Source organism: Ambystoma mexicanum, chromosome 9 (assembly GCF_040938575.1).
Source record: "Ambystoma mexicanum isolate Mex_15411 chromosome 9, UKY_AmexF1_1, whole genome shotgun sequence".
NCBI lineage: Eukaryota > Metazoa > Chordata > Amphibia > Caudata > Ambystomatidae > Ambystoma > Ambystoma mexicanum.
The window spans coordinates 665,533,849-665,549,287 of NC_090931.1; the positions used below are offsets into that span (position 1 = coordinate 665,533,849).

The following is a 15,439-nucleotide window of genomic DNA, read 5'->3' on the forward strand; positions in this document are numbered from 1 at the left end:
GTCACACAGGACCAATGCAGCTTGGAGCTGTCAGAGGACCTATTTCACAAGCAGAAAGGGACAAGAGACGTCAACAGCAATTGTGTTTGTGCTGTGGAAAAACTGGCCATTTCCTCAAAGAATGTCCTATTAAACCATCCCGAAGACCCATTGGAGGTGTCAATCAGGAAAAGAAAGAGCAGATTCTGGAAAACTCCAGTGCCCGACAAGTTTAGAGGTCAGCTTGTCGAGCATGGAGAAGGGTTTAGTGACCTCACACTTTGCATTTCCCATCATCCTATTTAGTCAAGAGCAGCCCACAAGGATGCATGCTTTACAAGCTTACATAGATTGTGGTGCTTTAGGTAACTACATGGATTCACGACTGGCATGCAAGGTGGGTTTTCCCCTTGTGGACAAGAATGAAGCTGAAAATGTATCTGCAGTCGATGGTACTCCCTTGGCTTCTGGACCTGTCACCAGCGCACTGATAACATTACCATGCTTTGTCAGGAGAGAGCGAGGATTACGTTTGACCTTAAAAGTGCTCCACAATTTCAGATTATTCTTGGCATGCCCTGGATTGAAAAACATAACCCAACTATTGTTTGGCGGTCTAGATCCTTGATCTTTGCTGCAGAATGTGAAGACTCATGCTGTCTAATGAAGAACCTGGAGAATTTCGATCAAAACAAAAGAATAACAGACTCCACACTTGGATTAATTGGTATCCTGCCTCCTGAGTATAAGGAATTCCAGGAGGTCTTTGAAGAAAAGCTAACCGATGTCCTTCCTCCACATCGACCCTACGATTGCCAGATTGATAATCTTCCCAGGGGACAAATTCCTTGTAATCGGGTTTATTCGTTAACTGAGAAAGAGGACGCTCACCTGAAGAAATATTTGGACCAGTACTTAGCTAATGGTTTCATTCGACCTTCTAAATCCCCCGCTGCCTCTCCTTTTTTTGGTACAAAAAAAGAGAAGGAGATCTCAGGACCTGTATTGATTATCGTGCCTTAAATCAAATTACTGTCAGGAACCGGTATCCCATTCCTCTCATTTCCAATTTGTTGGATCAAATTAAAGGAGCCCAGATATTTACCAAACTAGATCTCAGAGGGGCCTACCATCTAATCAGAATTAAAGAGGGCGACAAATGGAAGACCGCCTTTCACACTAAATATGGCCTTTTTGAGTACCAAGTGATGCCCTTTGGATTGTGCAATGCACCGCAGCCTTCCAATGCTTTAGGAATGATGTTTTAAAAGATCTACTGGATATTTGCGCAGTTGTTTACATCAATGACATTTTAATTTTTTCTGCTGATCCCCAAGAACTTGTGAAGCATGTTAAGGCAGTCCCTCCAGAAGATGCGAGAAAATTCACTTTTTGTAAAGCTGGAAAAATGTTCATTTCATGTTTCGGAGATTGAATTTTTGGGGTTTGTATTATCCTCTCAGGGAGTCAAGATGGACATTCGGAAGGTGGATGCAATACTCACCTGGCCGGCCCCTACGTCTGTGAAAGGGGTCCAGAGCTTTTTAGGGTCCGCAAATTTCTATCGATGACTTGTGGAAAACTTCTCGCAATTGGTACACCCTATCAAATCACTGCTTAGAAAGAACAAAAGATTTGAATGGACCAAGGAGGCTGATGTCGCCTTTCAGAGTTTGAAACTGAAATTTACTGAGGCTCCTGTATTACAACATCCACAACCTAATCTACCCTTCATCGTGGAGACCGATGCCTCTAATATTGCTATGGGGGCAGTCTTGTCACAGCGCAATTCAGAGACACAGGTCTTACATCCGGTGGCATTTTGGTCCAAGAAATTCTCTACTGCAGAACGCAATTACACCATCACCGACAAGGAGCTATTGGCCATTAAGTGTGCATTAAAGGAATGGAGACACTACTTATTAGGAGCTCAACATACAATTACCATACTCACTGACCACCGAAATCTACAATATCTACCTTCTGTCAAGGCTCAATCTGCTCGACAACTGCGATGGGCCTCGTTTTTCGCTGAATATGATTTCATCATTACCTTTCGACCTAGAGTATGTAATGGTAAGGCTGACGCTCTATCTCGAATTGGCAAGGGTGAGGAGGCATTTATTCCTCAAGTCCCCACTAATATCATTGAGGGAGGAAGAGTACTGGGTTTGGTGCACACTGTAGACCCCTTTTTTGAAGAACTGAAGAAGGAAATAAAAGAGTCCTCAACTCCGGAAGAACTGCAAGCATGGGATGGTCGAGGAGATCAATTCAATATCCAAGAGGAAATGCCTTACTATCAAGACCGTTTGTATTTACTTACTGAAACGATTAGAAAACAAGTAATTTCTAACTAACACGGCTCCTTCATTGAGGGACATCCAGGGGTGACCAAAACCTTGGAAAAGATCAAGAGATACTATTGGTGGCCAACTTAGCGCAAGGATGCGATTCGCTTTATTCAGTCCTGTGGAAATTGTGCACAAAACAAGAACTCCAAGAAAAAGCCGGCAGCTCTTCAACCCTCGAACGTTCCGCCAAACCCGTGGCATACCTTATCCATGGATTTTATTACCGACCTCCCTCCCTGTGAAGGTTATGACACCATTTTGGTGGTAGTAGATTTATTTTCCAAGATGGCTCATTTTGTGGCATTACGATGACTTCCAACTGCTTCCAGTTTGGCTAAGACCTTTTTAGAAAACATCATAAAACTGCACGGTTTTCCTTCCATTGTAATTTCCGACTGAGGTAGTCAATTTGTCTCAAAATTTTGGAGGAAGTGTTGTGCGTTGGCCAAGATTGATGTACGACTATCCACGAGTCATCACCCACAGATTGATGGTCAAACGGAGCGCACAAATCAGACCGTGCAGCAGTATCTGCGTTGTATGCTTCATCAGACCGATGACTCTTGGACATTTTGTGGGTGGCAGAATATGCTTACAACAATTCAGTTCACTCATCTACTGGACTCACGCCGTTCTACACCCTGCATGGTCGGCATCCTCGAACATCTGTATTCGATCCTCCAGATCCATTAGAAATGCCGGCAGTCAAGAACCTCCATGACAATATTCTCACAGCATCAAGTAAGGCTCAAGCTAACTTAGCTGCCGCTAAGGAAACTCAAAAGAAGTTCGCTGATCGAAATCGAAGTGAAGCTCCCTGTTTCCAAGTAGGCAATTCTGTCTGGTTGTCTTCCCGAAACCTGACTCTGAAGGGTTCCAAGAAGTTTCTTCCAAAGTATCTGGGTCCATTTATCATTGAAGCTGTCATTAACCCAGTGGCTATGAGACTGACTCTTCCTAAGAAAATGCGAATTCATCCAGTTTTTCATGTATCCCTATTAAAACCAGTTGACCCAGAGACCCGTTTACTTCAGGCGCCAACTCCAGTGGACGTCGAAGACGATCAACCAGAATTCGAAGTGAAGGAAATTTTGGATTCCAAGGTGATGCGGCGCAAATTCTTTTATCTAGTCGATTGGAAGGGTTATGGTCCGCTAGACAGGTCTTGGGAACCCTCAGAAAACATTAATGCCCCTAGATTGTTAAAGAAGTTCCATCGAAACCACCCTACCAAACCGGGAAGAAAGTCTTTGCGGGGGGGGGGGGTACTGTCATGACCACAGACTAGGTTTTGCTCTTGATAGAAAAAGGGAGGGGTTAGTGTAGATAGCCAATTCCTTTAATATTCAATGGGAATTCCTCTTTCCTTCATGGCCGCCTTATTGTGCCACTAATGACTAAGCCTTACTGGTCTAGTCTTTGGCAATGTCATTCTATATAATGACAGCCCACCTGGAGACGCGCGCTTCGCATGGTTTGACTCCTATCCTTGTTCCTTGGAATCCCCTCACAGCTGTTGTCAGTTAAATTCCAGTCATTCCCTTATTCTAGCTTCAGTTTTGCCCTTCCCTTTCTAGTCTGTAGTCCCTGTCCGTTTTGGCCCATTCCTTGATTTTTCCCAGCAGAAATTATTTTCGTCGGAGACGGCTTCTCCTCAGAACTCCGGAGAGCGCTGTTCCGACTTCACGCAAGTACCATGTGTGATTGTGGAGTGTGTTATTATCAGTCCATTGTGACATTTCGGGACTGTAGTAGTTATCTGTAGCGGCTTTCCATTCCGCTTCATGGAGTACTTGTCTTGTGTTAAATAGAAACATTTTCTCTGCTCGTGCGCCTTTATTGTTCGTGCGCTGGGCGGTTCATAGGACTCTTCATTTTGTTCTTCTGTCATTGTGAGGACTGCGCTGCGCTAGTGCGCATTAATTTTTTTTGGCGCTGGTTTAAAAGCTTTCCTCACTGCCCATTTAGCAAATGCATTCATACACGCAGGCTAACTAGCAGTTATTTGTGTTCTTTATTTGATATAGGGGAGTTTTGCATAGGCTTTCACTGTTATTGCTGGAACTGTATTTTTTTTTATTGGAACTAGTGAGGGTCATTAAAGTTGTTTTTTCTTCAGGATTTTGAAACTATTTTCACCCCCTCATGTAGTATTTCCTCAGCAGTGAACATAGCAGGTGGTTTTCCTCACATGGTTTTTTCCCTCATATGGTTTTTCCCTCGTTACCCATTTCGTCATCAGTTAGTTTTCCTTCTTCAGACATCACCTTATCTTCAGGACTAGCGCCCCTGTGTTATAACAGGATGGAGAGCTCACAAAAATAAAACTTAAAATTCATTGTACACTGCAAGAAAATTAAGGAGCTCCAGGAGTGTCCCCGCAGGGTCCAGGTAAGCTTTACATTAAGTTCATTTGTATATAGCGTCTTGTGTTTTGCTCTTTTTGTAAAAAAAAGCGCACAGAACCCTGCTGGTGTACTGGAAGAGGAAAAGTAAGCTTTAAACAACTAAGGAACCGTACAGCAGCATTCCGTTTGTCCACCTTTCCTTTTGTGCTCCAGTTACTCTAACCTTGTGTTTTCACCTTAGGGGTATTTGGGGAACCTGCTTGCCCTAACCTCTTGATCTTCCCTACCCTTACTAATTTCATAGCAAAGTACACTGGGGTGATCTTGAACCAGGAGAGCAGAGTTTGGAGACACGTTAGAGGCGGGTCAAGTTATAAGTGAAGGTTTAAGCTTTATATTGTGTGCCCGCCTACACCAGTCTTCCCATAAGGGAGGCTAAACGATCAAACCGCTACAATGCACTTTTGATCACAAAAGACCGTACAATAGACAAGAAATCCGATTTGACAGGAAGCAGGGATATTCTGACCAGGTTGCGGAGCGGAGTAAATGGAACAGTCACCGGGGACAACACATAAGTGGACATACATAGATTAAGGACAGCCAACAAACATTTTTAAGTGCAGGTAGGTGGTACAGCCAGCTGTGCTTGGTATGTGACCATGATGGATGAAGTGCTAGAGTGGAGGCAGAGAAAGTGAGATACAGAGGCAGGTTAGAGACTAGGGAATAATGTTAGCTAGAAGGCAGATGAGAGGTAGGTTAAGAGGGTAACTCTGAGGTAAGGAGGTAGACGTTTAGTTTGGTTTTGAACAAATCCGTGTAGACCATTTCTCAGATGTCCGGGGAAGAGAATTCCATGCAAGTGCAGCACGAAGAGAGAAAGAGCGGAAGCTAGAGGAAGCACAGGGAGGGCAGGGAGCCACAAGGGTAGTCTAGGAGGCAGATCAGAGATTATGAGAAGGCTTGTAGAGTTGTATAGAGGAGGATATATATGTGGTGCCTTACCGTCCATGGATTTGTGAACCAGGAGAAGAAATTTAAATCTGGCCCCGTTTTGCATCGTCAACCTGATGACGGTATGAGGAAGTAGGTGAGAAGTGAGGGAATTCAAAGAGTCCTGGCAGCAAAGTTAATGATCTTGTCGAGAGGACAGAAAGCATAGTTGCGGAGACCAAAGAGGATGCTGGCACAGTAGTCCAGTTTACAGAAGACAAGAGTGGTTATGAGATGCTCCGCAGTTTTGAAAGGGAGAATGTGCCTGATTTTTCTAATATTCAGGAGGTTGAGGCAAGTTGCTGTTGCAGTTTTGGAGATGAGAGTAGAGCAGGTGTGAAAAGGGCCATAGATGACACAGGTTTCTAGCTGAAGAAGACTAGGGGATAGGGTAAGGTGGGAAGTGGATATGAAGAGATCAGAGAGATCATTTGGCAGGGAAGAGGAGCACCTCTGCTTTGGTAGAGTTGAACATCAGATAGTGCAAAGCCATCCAATAATTTAATGGGATAGACACAATTGGAAATTTTGATAGAGCGATCAAAGGAGAGTTCTGCAAAAGAGAAGATTTGGGTGTTGACCACGAAGAGTCAGTACGAGAACCCATAGGAAGAGATTAGTGCACCAATAGCAGAGGTGTAGAGTGTAAAGCGGAGCGCACACAAGACAGGGCCTTGTGGAACCTCAACAGTTGAGAAGTGAGTTGAGAGATATTGTTGCTCCAGGAGACAGAATTGGCGAGGTGCCAAGCAAGATTCAATCCAGGCAAGGGCTAGATTGCGAATACCAAGAAGTAAGAGTATTAAGTAGATCAGAGTGATTGACAGTGTCAAAGGCAGCAGACAGGTCCAGGAGAATTAAGATTAAGTATAGGTTGCAGTGCTTAGCAGAGGTGATCATGAGAACAGTTTTCCGTCGAGTGACCGGAGCGGAAACCTGCTTGTAGGGGTTCTCAAAGTTTGTGAAAGTCTAAGAAATTGGTAAGATGTTTGAACACAACCCTTTTGAGCACTTTAGAGTAGTGCCAACGGAGAAACATAGGATGAAAATTAGCCAGTAGGTTCAGGTCAGCTCCTTGCTTTTTTAGAAGAGGGATGACCGTGGCAGTTTTGAAAATAAAGGGAAAGCAAGCAGAGCCGAAGGACAGGTTGAAGAGTCGCAACGAGGTAAGAGGCCACTAAAGGAGCAATAGGCTTGACTAGCTTAGGAGCATGAGGGTCTGATGGGGAGCAAGGTGGTCTGATGGTGAATAGGGATTAGCCTTCATCAGTAGAGATAAGAGGTCGGAGCAAGACCTGGGCAGTAAAGTTCTGAAGATAAGTTTTTCAGCCACCACAATGCTGTTTATGACTCCCAATGGTAGTCAAAACCAAAAATGGGAATTCAAAAGTATAAAGGTTTAAGCTGAAGGTTGCACAAAGTAAACAGCAAACCATTCTTTCCAATGTCTGCATTCTTACTTACCAGTCATCTGAAGTGATGTCGTTGTACTGGGAGGAAGGAATATACCATTGGGAAGTTTTGGCACAGGGTCCTTTCTTTCATCTAAAGATGATTCTTGCACCTGAAACACAATGCCACCCTGATCCTCGCCAGCTTCATCCTCTTCTAGATCGCAGAGGTGATAAACAGCATCCTCGGCCAGCGGTTTAAAGCCCTTTGTCACCACACCTGGACGTGGGTCTAAAAGTGTTCCCAGATTGGGCTGAGCAAGCTGCTGCCACTGATGGAGAGTTTGGGAGCCTGAATAATCAAATACCAAAACAAGATGTTTGTATTAGAGGACATTTTCAGATAAAGCAATGCAAATTTAATGTGGTCAGAGTACTTGAGAACATGGATATTCAGGAAACATTTGACTGAGGTACAAACTTGAGGCTTTTAGGAACAACTTTTTGTGCCAGGTGTTTAAACATTTTAAGAATGCAAGTTTCACAGAAACAAGTAAAAGGCAAGCGTTTAAGTTGATGTATCTAAAACATTGCAAAAGGAAGTTTAAGCAATCGTTTTTTAATTTGGTTCTGTAGTGCCTTACGTCAATGCGGTTTGCAATAATTAATAATATTGTGCAATACAACAAGATGAGGACAATCTATAAACCAAATACAACATAGAAAACAGAACAAAGAATAGCAAAAAGAAAGAAAATAAATTGATGGTTCAGTAAATCGGCAAGGAGGAAGGTCAAGCAAGATAATGAATTGAAAACTAAAAGCAGACCAACCCCTAAACCAAGATAACACGATTGGTGGGAAGCCAGTTTTTAAAGGTTCTAAAATGGTAAAAGTCCGACATGTCTGGGGGATACCATTCCCAAACCCAAGAAACTGTTCCAGATCGGAATAGCGCTCAAATGATAAATGTAAGTCAAGAACATGAAGTTCAAATTTCCAACTAGCAGAGAGCACCCACAAATGTCCTGAGCATGAGGGTCTCTCGCTAGGTGACTCCATTCCAGGAGCAGTTATCAAACCTGTTGTCAGGGGCACCGAGTACGTGGGTGCTCCGGAGGCTGGGTACCCACAGGCAGAATCAATTTGGGGGTGAGTCCCGCCCACCCCCGTGCCAGAGAGAAGACGCAGTATGGATGGCCCTTTGTTTTGGGCTCCATACTGTGTCTCTCTGTCCCAGGTCTGTGGCACTCGATGCCGCAGAAATTACAAACTAAGACCTTCCTTCTAGGCCTCATATTGGTGGTTGGGCCTGGAGGGGAGGGCTTAGGGACTGGCCACTGGAAGCTTCTAATATTTTGCTTCTGGTACGCCCACAGTTTAAGGCAGGTGGAGCAGACCGGCAGGACAGCACCAGCCGAAGCAGACAGCAGTTCGACCGGAGAAGTTGAGAAGCAGGTACGTTTTTTTTATTTTTGTCATTTTGGGCATTTCAACCCTCTTCTTCCTATACCCGCTACTTTGTTTCCCCCCCACGGACCGCCATTCTTTTATTTGCCCAACAACCCCCACCCTCTTGCCCCCTACCCGCGCCCTGTTTTTTCTCCCGGGTATTTCACATTTGAATTCCTGTCCCAGCGCCCATCCGCTCCAGACCATTGCACCCCCCCACACACACTCACCTACACTGTTCCCTGCTCCCCACCAACCCTGTCACCACCCCCCCACTCCCCATTGGCCATAATCAGTGGTGGAAGTTGAAAAAAGAAACTTGTGTGGCTGCATGCAAAATGGAGGGAATTGGGGTGGGGGGTACTTTAGTCGAATGGGGCTGAGGGTGGGGGGGGGCTACTTTTGTCGAGGATCAAACACTTTGGCTCAAATTGTGGTTTTGAAGGTCTACAGTAAGGAACAAGTTACTTACCTGTAACTGTTGTTCTCCAGCATGGGTCTGGCATGGATTCACATGCTCATGAATATTCCCCCGTCGTCAGGCTGGGAATTCTCGGTAAAGAATAAAATCAGTTTCAGTTTCGTTTCTGAACTGTCTTTCTACTAATAACCAATCACTGTTCTCTGGGTCATACTGCCCCCAGCCAATGACTGCCCTCTACCTAAGCCCCTCCTCTGGCAGCCATCTTCAGATTTGGTAGCACGTAAAGTGGCAGTAGGACCAAGAGAAGAGCCGCAGAGGGGTTGGAGGGAGGGTTTGCATGCAAATCCATGCCAGATCCATGCTGGAGAATAACAGTTACAGGTAAGTAACTTGTTCCTTCTCCGGCATGGGGTCTGGCATGGATTCACATGCTCATGAATTCAAGAATACATAGCAGTACACAAATGCACAACGACGGGAGGTGGCAAGGCTCAACATTAAGCATTTCAACAACCCAACATTCAGCATCTCTTACCTCCTTACCAGGCTCACCTTCAAGCAAACAGATTGCTCAGCACTGCATGGCCAACTCTGGACTCCTCCCTGGAATCCCGGTTGACGCAGTAGAATTTAGTGAAGGTGTGCGTCAACCTCCACGTAGCTGTCCTGCAGATGTCTAGCAGGGGCACACCAGACAGGAATGCTGTAGTATCCGCGGTTGCTCTGGTCGAGTGGGCTCTCGGACGGCCGGGCAACGGTCGGTTTGCCAACCGGTGACAGTGCATGATGCAACCGGAGAGCCATCTGGAAATGGAAGCCTTGGAGAGGGCCTTCCCTTGGTTCACAGGGCCAAAGTCCACAAACAGCTGTGATGTCTTCTGAAAACTCTGTGTGGCGCACGTACAACTTCAGTACTCTAGCCACATCCAACGAGTGCAAAGTCCTCTCAGCCGGCAACGGGAAGAAAACGGGCAACACCAAGGGTTTGTTGAGGTGGAAGCCGGACGGCACCTTGGGCATGAAGGAGGGGTTCGTCCTCAGCACTACCCTCGTCTGGTGGAATGACAGGTACGGCGGTTTACAGGAGAGGGCCTGGATCTCTCCCACTCGTCGTGCAGAGTTGATGGCCACAAGAAACGCTGTCTTCCACGATAGGAATTTCATGGGTGCTGAATGCAAAGGCTTGAATGGCGGACCCATGAGTCTGGTCAGCACCACGTTGAGGTCCCACGCCGGGGCTGGAGCCTTCACCGGCGGGAACGAGCAGAAAAGTCCTTTCATGAACTCCTTCACCAGGCGGTGGGACCACAGCGATGACCGCCCCGGAGTTCTGGTATAGCGGGAGATAGCCGCCAGATGAATTTTGATGGAGGCATGTGCCAGCCCTGCCTTGGCTAGCGACAGCAAGTATGGCAGCACTTGAGGGGCCGTAATCCACAGAGGGTTGATCTTTTGTGCACGGCACCAGACGGAGAACCTCTTCCACTTATGTCCATAGCACTCAAGAGTCGATGATGCTCTGGCTTTGGCAAGTACGTCCTTGCAGTCCGCCGGGATCGCGCCTCCCTCCCTGGCGAGAAGATACGTGTCCGCTGGAAGCTTGACTGGAGAGGACACGGCCATGTCCAGAAGGTCCGGGAACCATATCTGCCTCGGCCACACCGGTGCGACGAGGATCATCCTGCACCGGGACCGTCTGAGTTGATTGATGAGTCGCAATAGCACCGGTAACGGTGGGAATGCATATAGGAACAGTCCATCCCAGGGGGAAGGAGAATGCATCCCCATGCTCCCCGGCTAGGGAAACCTGCTGGCGAACATCCGGCACTTGGTTTTCATCGCCGTCACGAACAGATCGATCTGGGGACTGCCCCATCGTCGGAATAAAAGATCTACTTGATCCTGCTGAAGCTCCGACTCCCGGCAAGAGCGCAGCTCCCTGCTGAGTGAGTCGGCAATGATGTTCTTCACTCCTGCCAGGTGAAAGGGTACCAGGAACATCCCCAGGGCGACGGCCCAGCACCACAGATCCTGCGCTTCCTTGGATAGAGCTGGAGACCTGGTGCCCCCCTGTTTCCGGATGTAGAACATTGTGGTGGGGTTGTCGGTGAAGACCCGTACCACCTTGCCCTTGAGGGACGAAAGGAAGGACCTGAGGGCCCAAAACACGGCCGGAGCTCCAGGACGTTGATGTGCAGTGACCTCTCCTTTGGGAGTAAAAGGCCCCTTGCATGGAGATCTCCGATGCGCACGCCCCATCCCTCCAGGGAGGCATCTGTCGTCAGTTTCCTGATGCGCTGGGGTCTGGAAATCCATGCCCGCCGCGAGATGCGTGCGGGTGCCTGCACGCATCGCTTGACGGAAAGTCTCGCTGAGGGAGATCTTGTCCTCGAAGCTCCCCACCACTTGTATCCAACAGGGGGTTGAGGAACTCCTGCAGTAGCTGCAACCTGCACAGACGCACGAGGTAGATGCATAACGACATCATGCCGAGCAGGGACTTGATGGACCTCACCCTGGCTACTTCCATGGTCAACAGCCGTTGTACCTTGGCCATGATGGCCTTTACCCTCTCCTCCGACGGTGAAGCTAGCTGCGGCACTGTGTTGAGCCTGGCCCCTAGGAATAGGGCATCCTGCAATGGCACCAAACAAGGATTCGCAAAGTTGATCGAGAACCCCAGTTCGGTGAGCAGGCTGTGAGGTCGACGGCGAGTTCCCTCGACTTTGCCCGGATGAGCCAATCGTCCAGATAGGAGTAGACGTGGAGCCCCTGCAGGCGCAGCCGCGCCGCCACCGGCGCCAGCCACTTGGTGAAGACCTTTGGCACTGACTTCAAACCGAAGGGCAGTGCCTTGAACTGGTAGTGCTGCACCTGGACCACAAAGCATAGAAACCTTCCATGTCCTTTGTGTATGGGGATGTGGAAGTATGCATCCTCCAGGTCCAGCGACGACAGGAAGTCCCTTTCTTCCAGCTGTCCCAGCACGTGCTGAAGGGTGACCATACAGAATTTTTGGGATTTTATTTTTTAACTGTCTTTATTATTTTCATATATCAACAATCATCAAACATTACAACCCCCCCTTCCCCCCCCCCCCCCCCCCAACGACACGCGAGTTTTGATTCAGGGATTAAATTATGCATTGAAAATGTCCGTGACTTTGATGTTGTGTGGGCACCATTGTTCCATAAAGTCTGACTGGAGGTACTCCAGAACTCCTCCCCATTCCTTAGCAAACCTGTCCATCGTTCCTTGGATTGTGTGTGTGACTTTTTCCATCGCCAGCTGCGCCCAGACTTTTTGAAGCCACGTGAAAATCAGAGGAGTGTCTTTCTTTTTCCAATTATGGGCTATAGTTGTCCATGCCACTATGAGTCGTCCCATAAAGCTTCTCCATTGTGCTTTTTTATATCTTCTTGCCGTGTCATCTCTCATTCCACACAACCAGACGCCCTCTCCCAGCTGTCCCACGTCTGGAAATATTTTGCCCATTTCTCCCTTAACTTCTTCCCAAAACGGCACTATTCCTTTGCAGGCCCACCAGTTGCGTTTCCACGTCCCCACTTTTCCGCATTCCCTCCAGCATAGGTTTGACGTTTTTGGGAACATTGAGTGGAGTCTCTCGGGGGTGTAGTGCCACTGTGTAGCAATTTTTATCCACATTTCTCTTGTTTGTGCAGATCTGGCCATTTTGGGGATCAAAGTCCAAAGGTCCTCCCATTGTTTTCTTGTCGGTTCCTTCCCCAGAGTTCTGCTCCATTTGACCATGTACGACCACTTAATTTCCTCATCCTGTGCATTTATAAAGGAATATAGAGTCGAAACCCATTTCTTTGCCCCTGAGTTAGTTGTAACGTATTTTTCGAACTTGGTGAGGGTTCTCGTTGCTGCCTTTGCAATGTCCGGGGATTTTAACAGGGTTTGAGTTGTTCGTGTCTAGATTTCTCCCGTGTGGAGCGTGATTGGGAGGCAGGATTCATATGATCTAATCTCATTGTTGATCAACATTTCCCCAATTTTTGTTGTTCCTGCCTCCTCCCAGGTTTCATAAGCCCCCTGCTCCATCCCCGGTGGAAACTGCGGATTTCTACATATGGGGGTGAATGGGCCTAGCGTGGTAGTCATTGAACCCTTTCGTGTTTGTATGTCCCACGCTTCCATCGTGGTTTTCATTATTTCGCTAATCCCTATGTTGGGGTGTCTGTGTTGTTTCCGTTTCCAGAGGAGTTCCACTAGCGGGGTTCTTGCTACTGCTCTGTCTTGTGCTGCCCACATCGGTTGTGGATCGTCACCCAGCCACTCCCGTAGCACTTTTAAATGTGCCGCTTGGTAATATTTCTGGAAGTGAGGGAGCGCCAGCCCACCCTCCCAGGTTGGTGTGGTTAAGATAGTCCTGGCAAGTCTTGGCGTTTTCCCTTTCCACACAAAGAATGTAATTACCTTTGACAGTGTTTTAAAGAATGATCTGGGTACCCCTAGCAGGAGGGCCTGGAAATAGTATAGTAGCTTAGGTAGGATGGTCATCTTTACCACTTGAATCCTGCCCCACCACGATATCAACAGAGGGTTCCATCTTTCCAAATCTCTGCAAACCCTTGCGAGGAGCTGCGGGTAGTTTTTACCGTATAGCTGTTCCACCCAGTGTTATTCCCAGGTATTTAATGCCTTCCGCTGCTATCTTGAGGTTGAGTGCTTTTGCTTCTCTCTCTATCTCCCCGTCTCCCGCCAGAATTAGGATTTCCGATTTGTTCCTATTAATTTTTAGGCCTGAGATGACCCCGAAGTCTTCTAGCTCCCCAACCGCAGCTGCCAATGTTCGGCCCGGCTCCTCTAATGCTAACAACAAATCATCCGCGTATGCGGTTACCTTGTGTTGTATGCCTGCCATGTCTATCCCTTTAATGTGTGGCATCTCTTAATTTCATTATTAGGGGTTCTAGAAAGATAGCGTATAATAGTGGGGATAGCGGGCATCCCTGTTTTGTTCCGCGGGAAAGGCATACCTTTTCAGTAACCTCCCCATTGATGGCAACTCTGCATGTTGGGGCGTTATAGTTCGCTCTTATTCTTGCAATAAAGTGCTCCCCAAATCCCATGCATTGTAGGGTCTTGAATAGCATGGACCATTCAACCCGGTCGAAAGCTTTCTCTGCATTTACTGCAAGTAGAATAGCCGGGGTTTGTTTTATGCCCATTTTTTCCACCAAGTGAATGATCCTTCTAAGGTTGTGGTGGGTTTGTCTTGCTGGGATAAAGCCCGATTGGTCTAGATGTATTAGCTTTGGGAGAAGCGGGGAAAGTCTTGAGGCTAATATCTTAGTGTATATTTTTGCATCGCTATTTATTAGGGAGATCGGTGTATAAGAAGCCGGATATGAAGGGTGTCATGATGCCTGCCCCCGGGAAGCCAGACCAGGCCCAGCAACCCGGGGGCAGGCATCATGCCATTTGGAGCATGCCCAAAAACCCCAGTTAGGGGCTGTTTGGGTACAGTCCTGGCACCTATGGCGCCAGGCTCATAAGGATAAAGTCAGTCCTGGCGCCATGGGCGCCAGGCTCATTACAGTAAACCTACCTAATGCAGACCATGCTGCATACTCACCTGATGCAGACCATGCTGCACGAAGCCACAAGCCAAATGGGGCTTAGGAGGGGCTATTTTACCTAAGGGACTACTTTTTTCTCGGGTGGGGGCTGTGGAAGAATACTTACCTGGGACTTCTTCCTAGGCTATTTAAACCACGCCCGGACAGCCACACGTGCTTCGCGTTATTCTGCATTCAGCAGCGTAACGCTCACTGTGCCTCCAGCATCTTCCAGTCTTCAGCCACGCCCGCTTCAGTCCTGGACCACCTGGAAACGAAAAGAAGGAGAAGAGGTTCAAACTCGAAACCTTACCTGAATTCTTGATCCATCGCGCCGTCTATCTTGAAGAAGGAGTCATCGCACGTGCATCACCGCCGCACCCCGGCCCCTAAGGGGAACCACTGGACATTACAAGCTACCCCCCAAAGACTTACCCGATTTACCGCAGGGGGTACTCACCTCATATCGGGTCGGCGCAGTTAACTCTGCATCATCGCCGTACCCCGGCCCCTAAGGGGAAAACCACTATAGACTTAGCTGACTCTCACCAACTACCCTTTGGACTCTTCGTGGTGGTTAAGTCGGCAACCTACAAGGAATCGGAAAGAGTGAAGATCAAACATATGAACTCTTACAAACTATTAGAGTCAATACTGGAACTCACCAATTCCTCCACGCCAGTGAAGTAACTGGTCATCTACGCGCCCCTGCGCTCGATGCAGGATGGAGAGCTCACCTTTCTAAACCATCAGGTGAGAACAAGAGGGAACATCGGGAGTGGTCAGTGGGCAGACAACAGGAGTGGAAGGTGGGTTAACGCTCGAATTACAGGAGGTTGATTCCCTTTCTCCTTTGCAGAGAGATATTCAAACGAGCCGACAAACGAAGTAAGTGGGGGTGTCCAGT

The 15,439-nt window shown here is 47.6% G+C and overlaps 1 protein-coding gene across 6 annotated transcripts in view; it reads right to left on the minus strand.

The window, feature by feature from the left end:
* TRAK2 (trafficking kinesin protein 2) overlaps nt 1–15,439 on the minus strand; it is a 522,775-nt gene that overhangs the window by 60,274 nt on the left and 447,062 nt on the right. For all 6 annotated transcript variants that reach the window (XM_069615471.1, XM_069615472.1, XM_069615469.1 and 3 more), the window contains one exon: nt 7,142–7,420. In XM_069615471.1, the coding sequence (XP_069471572.1) occupies nt 7,142–7,420 (279 nt within the window). The remainder of the gene's footprint in view (nt 1–7,141; nt 7,421–15,439) is intronic.